Below are 10,040 nucleotides of genomic sequence, written 5' to 3'. Positions count from 1 at the left end.
TGAATGCTAAACTGAAAGACTAGCCCGGAGAATTAACTTAACGGAGGCATTATCTACATTCAAGTAGGAGTTTTACGTTTTCATTTCCAGTTAATTTTTCTTGGTCAATAAATTAGTATAAAGAAAATAGCCGAATCACAAGCTGTGTTCAGAATGGTGACGGCTCAAATTCTCAAAAGATATTACAACATCAGTTATGTCTGATAACATCTTAAAAACAATTTCTAATGTTCTTGTTCTTTTAAAGCTTTAGGTCTCCAGATACTCTCGTTGCCCACATCCTCGATCTGAATACCCTTTTCCTCCATTTCGTCTCTGATTTGATCGGTTTTAGCAAAATCTTTGTTCTTCCTTGCTAATGTCCTCTCTGCAATTGTTCGCAGCACATCATCTTCAGATAGTCCAGCCCTAATCAACGCCTTGGCCTTCTTGTTGCACTACCTCAGAGTGTATCGGAGGACAGCAAACCCAAAGCGTCCAGAACTTTTTTAACAGCTTTCTTTGTTTCAACAAGTGACTTGTATAATTGCTGCTGCTGCTCTGGATGCTTCTTCTTCTCGAGGGGTATATTTATATATCTTAACGCATCTTTAAAAGCAGCACCGGTCAATATGCTTGCAGTGTTCAAATCATCAGACATTTTAGTCTCAAATTCATTCTTGAGCTTACTGATCAATCCTTCCGCTTCTTGAACTGTTCTACCATTTTGTTCTACTGCACCTTACTTCTCTTGAAATGAAGATAGAGCATCCTCGCATTCTTGTAAAGCATTGTATATGTAATAAACTGCATCTGATGCACTCTCCAGGGAAGTGTCTCAAAAACAGTGGATGATACCGTTGAGTACTCTCACGAATTGTGAAAAAGTTTCCCACTGATTTTGACATCTTCTCATTGTTATTAGTGACATGATCCACCAGTAACTGATACGACCCTCCTATGCGGCACAACTTTGAGCAATCTCATTTTCATGATGTGGGAAGATCAAGTCAATACCACCACCATGAATATCAAACTTGAATGTAAGATAATGATTAATGAGCACTCATGGCACTGCACTCAATGTGCCACCCCGGCCTTCCTCTCCCCCAAGGCTGTCCCAGCTTGGCTCTCCAGGCTTTTCAGACTTCCACAATGCGAAGTCTGCAGGATTGCGTTTTCTTGAATCAATACAAACTCGTGCACCCGCCCTAATATGTTCCAGCTTTTGTTTAGATAATTGCCCATAATTTGGAAACTTCTCAACAGCAAAGAACACATCCCCATCAACTACGTACGCATAGTCATTGTTGATGATCTGTGTTACCATATCTATTATCTGTTCCATGTGATCAGAAACACGTGGCTCATGGGTTGGAGTGCAGCACTGGAGATCTTCCATGTCATTGGTATATTCTTGGCAAAAGCGATTACTTATATTTATTGGATCTTCCTTGACGAATTATCTTGTCATCAACATCAGTGAAGTTCCTCACATATGTGACCTTATAACCCAGCTCCTCCAAGTATCGGTAGAGGACGTCAAAATTAACCGCGGCGCGGGCGTGGCCGATGTGGCTGAGAGCGTAGGCGGTGACGCCACAGACGTAAATGCTGACCTGGCCGGGAACAAGGGGCTTGAAGAGCCTGAACTCGGCCATCTTCTTCAGACAACTTGGCAATAGCTCTCTGCACGATTCAGAAGAAACGTATTCCTAATCATAAGCTATGTTACCATCTTATAGGATGCTGTGATCAATTCCTAGTTAGATAAGTAACCATTCCTTATTAAAAAAAGGAGAGATAAATACTTCTGCTCCAAGAAATATCTATATGAACTTGCCAAATTCTCAATTAAAGAACTTCGTGACAGCTTGAGGACGTGCATGAAGTCACAAAAGATTAGTCATTAAAGTCCTCGGATTCCATGATATTCGCTCTCCCGTAGTCAAAAAGATGCCTTGGACGTATCTAACTAGGATTCTGAATACATTTAGGATACCTAATACACTTAGGATTCATACTTTACATATCCCCTATAAATATACCACTTCAGAAAGAACAAACCCCAAAACAATCTCAGTCGATATCCAAACTTTGCAATACAATGTCGACCGGTGAAGTTGCTTGCTCCTATGCCGCCATGATTCTTCACGACGATGGCATCCCAATCACAGCAGAGAAGATTGCTACCTTGTTGAAATCTGCAAACGTGAAAGTAGATTCCTTGTGGCCAAGCCTCTTTGCCAAGCTTGCTGAGAAGAGGGACGTTATTGGGGACCTTATTATGAATCCTGTTGGTTCGGCTCCATCATCTCCGGTTGCTATGGCTGCTCCTGCTTCTCCAGCTGTTGAGGAGAAGAAGAAGAAGGAAGAAGAACCAGAGGAAGGAAGTGATGATGACATGCCGCTATTCGACTTGTTTGAATAGATTTAAACTCGTATCAGAACAGAGTTAGAAGAAGCTCATATTTTGATTTTTGGGATTTTATTTTCTGATTGTTATTGACAATTTAAGTTGAAACTTCTGTAACTTTGTTACATGTTTGTCTCTTTCATACTATTTGTCTGACTAGTTAACGTTTTTATTCTCTGCAGTTTTATTTGAATTATTGCATTATAATTTTTGATTTACTCAAGTTTTGTGGTTTGATTATATTCGACCTCAATGGCTCAATCCAATTAAAAGAGCCACTTGCTTTGGCCCATACTTTGGTGTAGTTTCTTGGAGCAACACCAAAATTTAGCCTATTATGCTTCAAATTTCACTCATGCAAATCTTTCAATTCTTCATGCATGTGCTAACTTTGGAAGTGGCCCGTTGGTTTTAGAGCAATGAAGGGAGAACTAAAGCTGTTTTGATGTATTTCTGTTTCCAAATTTTTTATATTGTGCTCGATCACTATGAATATTGGGTTGTCCTCCCAACACTATGACACTCATCCAAGCCCTTATCCAAAGGGAAAAACAAAGTCTAGTAAATGCTAGTGTATATTGATAGCTTGGCAGACTGTGCGAGTTAGAGGTAGCGAGATAGTCTCATACAGGAGCGGAGCTATGATCAGGCCCGAAGGGGTCTAAACCCCCCTTGGATTTTGAAAAGTTTGAAGTTTAGGTGCTTAATTAGCTAATTATCATAAAAATCTATTTAATTCTATCATTAAATTCCCCTAAATTTTCTACCTATCAATTAATTTTGAATGACAAATCAATTATATTAAGAAATGTATCTATAGAATAGATTGGTCTTTATGTCTTACCAATCGAAATTGTTAAGATAACTGATTTCTTTTAATTAGTAAACAGAAAAATTAATGAATTTACCAAATCAAAAAACGTGAAGCATTAAGTGATGCGTAAATTACAACTTTCTTCATTCGTATACTTTTAATGTTGCAAAATTTTGTGAGATGCATGTATACAATAAAATTTTGCTTCATTTAAAATTAAACATCAGGTAACTTTTTGCAAAATTTTAAGGACTAATTTCAGTTTACCCCATGAACTTTAGGTCGATCATCATGTTAGTCCATTTTTCTTTTAATTTCATCAAAAACACCCCTCAACTTCTAACATCAGCCGTGTCCAAACATCTGTTTTTTATCCAATTCTCCTGTCATGTAATGACTTGCATTAAGAAGAAAACTAAATTTGAAGTCGTTGGGCCCACAAAAAAAGGTTAAAATAAACAAATTGCATTCAATCATACCAAAATCATTAAGGTTAGAGAGTTGTGATAGGAACGGAGATGTGTATCGATATGGGAGAAAAATGGTTAGAAAGGTTTTTTTTTCGGAATTTGATTTTTTTTTATTGCCACGTCATCACTTGACAGAGGAATTGGATAGAGAACAGAAGTTTGGACACGGCTGATGAAAATTGGGAGTTGAGAGGTGTTTTTGATAAAATTGAAAGATGAAGGACTAACATGATGATCGACCTAAAGTTGATAAAGGTAAACTGAAAATAGTTCAAATTTTAATATACACATATGCTATAATGTTTGGACCCCCCAAGGTTCAAATCCTAGCTCTGCCACTGAGTGAGGGGATTCACAGACAAGCAATAAGGCAAAGCGCTCAAAGTCAAATTCTTTGGCCTTCTTCTCCCGTTCAAATTCTTTGATTTCATATCCAAAGGGTTGAAGCTTTTTGGCTGGACGACGGTACTGCAGAGAAGAATGTGATTTCGAGGTTGTAGAACTGATGAGTGTGCATGAGTGCGTGACTAGATTGGGCGGGGAAAAGAGGATGAAGAGGCCGGGCTAGGGGAGGAACCGATTCAACGTGAACAAGGGATTGTTAATTTGGAAGAACAAATTAATTAGCAGCCACCGTTAATTTGCCATTGAAACTGAATTGATAGACTTAATTAGCTAGCTAGGGTTTTTTCTTTTTAGAAGATCGAGACATCGAGTGCAATGGCAAGTTCTGGACATGGGGCGTGATCCAGGGGGCCAAGCAAGCTTGCCAAACTGCTGATTTTGGAAAACAACGTACACTAGGGGTGGGCATAAAAAACCATAATCCCGAACCCATCCCGAAATTTGTCGGGACAGGACATGATTTAAATCTCAAAACGTTAGGCCCGTCTCGTCCCGTCCCGTTTATATATAACGGAACGGGACACGGGATGGATAATTCAAGTCCCGTTTAGATCCATCATGTCCTGACTATTTTAATGATTGATTTTTTATTGATTAAGATGTGATTTGAGCATTTCATTTAAGTGTTTTATCTTAGCTCTTTGTTTTTTTAAGTTACTAAGTTGTCTTCAATTCAATAACAATGATGTTTAATACTTAAATTTGTTGATTGTTGTAGACTCTCTTCTTGCACCCTAGTAGTAGTGATGACAAATTTAGAGAAAGTAAGTAGTATAAACTCTCTTATTACACCGTGTTGTACTTGTGAATATGTTACAAGTACTTGTTAATACATAATAGAGTATAAAACATTATAAAACTATGGAACTCTTTCTTTTGCTTACAAGTTTATTTTCAACTTTTTTTATCTGGGATTGGGCCCGTCCCGTCCTATCCCGTCCCAACTGGGATAGGGTCCAGATGGGATGAAATCTAAAAAACGTAAAACCCGTCCCGTCCCGATTTCAATGCCCGGGATGGGCCGTGAGATTAGCTCTATCCTGTCTCATCCCGTCCCATGCCCAGCCCTTACGTACAATACAGACATCCTTTTAGGGTTTGCAACTTTGCAACACACCCCTATATATTCCTAAGCTTCAGACTTTTCTCCTAGCTTTCTCTGATATAAGACCAAACTCAACTAGATTTTTTTGACATGTAAATATGTAATTGCTTGTTATTTATTATCAACAACAGTTCTTGTTTGCTAAATAACTTCATCTGGAGCAGATCATGAGCATAGCTCTAAGCAGAGCTTCATCCGTGTGTGTGAGATTCTTTTGGTAATTGCTTCAATTAATGGACGTACAATTATGTTTTGATATAGTCTAAAGTATACCCTAGAACTACATATACACAAGGACACTGGACACATGCATGCGCCTCAGTCCTCAGATACCAAAAAAGAAGAAGAAGAATTTATAGTGAATAACTGAATATGAAGCTAAATATCAAACCTGGGAAACTATTCTAGCTACTCGATCAGAGGTTCACAGCAGGGATAGGGGTCGAACACAGCTCGAACCCTATTTTATCTGGTAAAAAGAAATTCAAAATATACAAGAAAACGAAAAGAATTGAACCTACGTACATTAATTCTCTATCCGTCAGCTGAGAATAAAAGACAAGAGCCTAGCTAACATACAGAAGCCCTGTAAATATAGTGGCCTTAACTTGATTAGCTCATCAGTCAAGCTAGCAAGCGCGCTCCCGAGCTGCATGGGACAATATATACACAATAGAAAGATCCCAACTAAAAATTAATCTCGACTAAGCCTCGTAGGCTAGCTAGGTTGCTAGTCTCCAATTTCAATCATCGGTGACCAACTCAGACTTTGAGTGTATCGTATCATATGTCGGCACAGAAAGTCTCATTTCAAATAAAGTTGCGGTACTTTCAACTGATGATGAATGTTCAACCATGAAGTTGTCATTCAAGGCATTATTATTTCAAACTTGTGTCCTCAGATTCATGCATTGCTATAGTTTAGTTAGACTAGCTATGTCAAGACCTACCCCGAATTTCACCTTGAAACCCGAATTAAATTCTGCGGGGACCACCTCCAAGGAAAGTTTACCGAAAATTCGGTATAACCTCCCTTGAAAATGGACACCCTTCCTAATAAAACCTGCATACACTTCTGATAAACCAAATCTAACCTTAAACTCCTGGAACCTTCATGCTCCCCCAAATCACAACATCTCCCAATTATTTACTAACTTTAATAAGAATAATCCTACAACCAACAATCACAGTTCAGAGCAATTCTAATTGAGAGGAAATGAACTATAAATTTAGAAATGAGCGGAAGTTATACTATTGACTATGCCTTTCTCCATGTACGCCCAACCTCAACTATGCTAACCTGCAAACTGGGCATTTTTAAAACGAAGAGCCCAGGGGAAAACATTTGAAACCGTTAGAGTGAGTGAACAAAGATAAATTAATAAATAAAATATCTATGTTTCCCCAAATCAATTTCCAAGGAAAATTGAATGCATGCTGCAAGCGATAAAACTTTAATCTCATAAAATATCGAGCCTCTCAGGCTGTAAAACATATGTATGTATTTACACACGTCCATACTCCCTATATAAATTCATGGGTCTATATAGGGCTACTACGCTCACGTCCAACGCTCACGTCACGTCTTAATGCGGTGCTACACTACGCCATTAAAGTGGACAGACGGGTGTATAAATATGTATCCATACCCCCTATATGAATTAAACACTCATATAAGGCTACTACGCTCACGTGCAACGGTCACGTCACACCATAATGCGGCTATATGCTACGCTATTAAGGTGGATAGACACATATGGCTAGCTAGCATTTATATACATACTCTCCTCAATATACATATTTATACTCACTGAAAAATGAGATTTTTCGGTAACTCTCCAAGAGAAATAAAAGCGTCAAAAATTAAATGACGTCAAAACTCCAACAATTTAAATGTTCAACCATGACCATAGCATGCATATTATTTAAAACAAAAGTCCACTCACAACTTTAGGCCTAAGCCTGATGTCGATCCGAGGTCTCTTCTGCTTGAGCCTCCTCACGTCCTGTTTCCAAATGAAAAATTAATTTCCCAACTAAAAATCCAAACATTTATACAAAATAGGCAAAATAAACATGAGCCGTAACCACGCTCATTCTCGCCTAACTTCGATATTCCTAAATCGAAACGATCCAAACTTTAATACCATAATCGGCAGCCGTAAATACAACCTCCCCCAGAATAACGACTTAAAACCTACGGCCGGATTCCACATTAATTAACCGTCAAAAATACCAAACTTCGTAAATTCACAAACCTATCCAAAACTCATCCAAAAATTCCATAATTCACATCAATAAACTCCCTTTAATATTCCACATTTAAAACCATAAAAATCTCCCAAACAGCGGCGACCTCCAATGCCTATGAAATTTTGACAGCATCTTCCTCTCAACTCACTCTACAACTTCCTTAACTAACACAACACCCAATTTCAAGCCTAACTAGGTCAATCAAACGAAAACATCCATAAATCCCTAAAACTTCAATTAAACATCTCTCCTTATCAAGACCAAAATAAGTCAATTCATTTTGAGGGATCACTAACCTTGATGAGAGCTACAAGATGAGCTAAAAATCACGAGTTATGGTGGCCGGAGGTGAGAGCTCTGGTGAAGGAGCAGTCGGTGTTTCCGGTGGTTTTGTCCTCTCTGGCGGCGCTACCGGCTCGGACACTAGGCCGGGAAGAGAGAAGAGGTGGCGGGGCTCCGAACTGGGCTGGAGCGGCGGCCGGTTGCTGGCTGGACGGCGGCATGCGATGGTCGGAAGTCGGACGGAGAGAGAAGCTCGAGGGAAAGAGGGAGAGAGAAGAGAAAGAGGAGGAAAAAAAAAGGAAGAAAAAAATGGGTCTCTTCTCTAACCCGGTCCAACACCTTAAACAAAACCCCAACTCCCAAAAATTAACACCCCAAAATACCTAAATAAAAATTACCTTTTATTAGCTAAAATTTACCATTTTTACCGTCGTCAAATTTTTCTCTTACGAATAGATCTTCTGAAATAATCGTCCCTCAAAACATCTCTAGGGACTTTTGAAACTATAAACTCGATGACGAAAACGGTAAAACTCTTATTAACACCAAGCTAGTAAATAAGGTAAAAATTTAAGAGTCGGGATGTGACAAGCTAATACATATATTAACCATGAAGTTGTCATTCTAGGCATTATTATTTCAAATTTGTGTCCTCACTCCTCAGATTCATGCATTGCTATAGCGTAGTTAGACTAGCTAATGCATATATAAGGAAAATTATGCTATACCGTTCGGAATAGCATACCTTGCAAATTCCACGACCAAAAATTCAACCAACCACAACCCCCTGTTGGACCCCCTCATGGGCGGAGCTACAGTCAGGTCCGGAAGGGTCCGGACCCCTGTTGGCTTTTTCACAAACCACATATTAATATACACTTCTATAATCAAACTCCTAAAATATGCCCCACCCTAACATTGTACTAACCCCCTCCCCAGCGTCTCAAACCCCTTTTGATACATTAAGGGCACCCATGTAACCCCTTTTTTGATACATTAGGGCACCCATGTGATGATCATCGTCACCTTTGTATCTAAATAACAATATTAGAGAGAAGTAATGTAATAGAACAAAAAAGATGGAGTGAATTTTGAATATGATTTCTTAGTTATTAGGAACTCCAGACTTTGAAAGGTTTACCTCTATATATTGGGTTTAGGAATGATAACTTAATTGTTTTTTAACATATTATTGTGTTCTAATGAATGACTTTCGGGACATTCAATAATACCGATTTATGCTTCAATTTATGACCGATAATAGTAATTTTGATCGCATGAATTACTGCCTAATTTCTGAACCTCCCCCCCTAAGATTAAATCTTGCCTCCACCACTGGTCTCATACGACTTGGAGTACCACAATTGACCGTCTACGGTTTTATATTTCTCTAGTTTGTGTGTGACTAGTTTTATCATATGCTAAGCTCTAAATAAGTGAGCTAAATATATAATGTAAAGACACTATTGTGATTCTTGTGATCATTATAACCCCATCATTCTAGCTTTTGTTTTTAGGAATGATTTATTACTTTCAAAAAAAAATTGCACTTGCATTAGTTGCATGCTATCAGACAAACTATATTGTTCCAGTTTCATATTGCTATCGGTTGAAAATAAGAAACAAATGAGTATTGGCAAATGGCAACCATATCATGACCCTCCTAGTTTATTTTTTTGGGATGCTCATGGCAGACCTATGCTCTGCGGCAGCCAGCCATGTTGGAAGAGCTTTTGTACTTGTTGCATAGACGGTAGCATTGAGAGATAGCATTGTGAAAGCAAAAGATAAAGGATTTGCAAGAGTTGAAGTGGAAGGAGATTTCGAGTTGGTAATCGAAGTGGTGAAGGGTCAAATTGATCCCCCTTGGAGATTAATCAAGCTAGTCCAAGACATTAGAGCATCTAGTTTTGATTTCATTAGCTTTAGACATGTTTTTCGTGAGGCCAATTTTGTGGATGATGCTATTGCTAATCTTGGTCATTTTACCGGTTCTAATTTGTGTTGGAATGATGTGATTCTTAGTGAGGCTTGTTATTTGATATTGTAAACTTTGTATGCCCTAGAGGCTTTGATCTATAAAGTTTGTTTCTTCTTAAAAAAAAAAAAAACAATAATCAAGATATCGATTGAAATCCTTTAAGAAAAGGCAAATACTTGTGTGTCTTAAGGTATGGATACCTTAACCACATGGTTGCTTATGATTGGTCCAACTAGATTAATGATGACCTGCTACCTGTTTGACTGGTCATCCAATTTAAATCTCAAACTAACTCTCACTCTCTCACTAACGGGGTTGCGTCTCTCTCTCTCTCT

The 10,040-nt window shown here is 38.4% G+C and overlaps 1 protein-coding gene and 1 pseudogene across 1 annotated transcript; one reads left to right on the top strand and one right to left on the bottom strand.

Moving 5' to 3' along the window:
- Positions 1-224: 224 nt before the first annotated feature.
- Positions 225-10,040, bottom strand: part of LOC101309705 — an 18,507-nt pseudogene continuing 8,691 nt past the window's right edge.
- Positions 2,087-2,410, top strand: LOC101302230 (60S acidic ribosomal protein P1-1-like). The gene has a single exon (XM_004291459.1). The coding sequence runs from the start codon at positions 2,087-2,089 to the stop codon at positions 2,408-2,410; it is 324 nt and encodes a 107-aa protein (XP_004291507.1).

This window comes from Fragaria vesca, linkage group LG2, assembly GCF_000184155.1.
Source record: "Fragaria vesca subsp. vesca linkage group LG2, FraVesHawaii_1.0, whole genome shotgun sequence".
NCBI classification, from domain to species: Eukaryota; Viridiplantae; Streptophyta; class Magnoliopsida; order Rosales; family Rosaceae; genus Fragaria; species Fragaria vesca.
The sequence above is the reverse complement of the archived record's forward strand: the minus strand, read 5'-3'. Positions and strand labels throughout refer to the sequence as shown.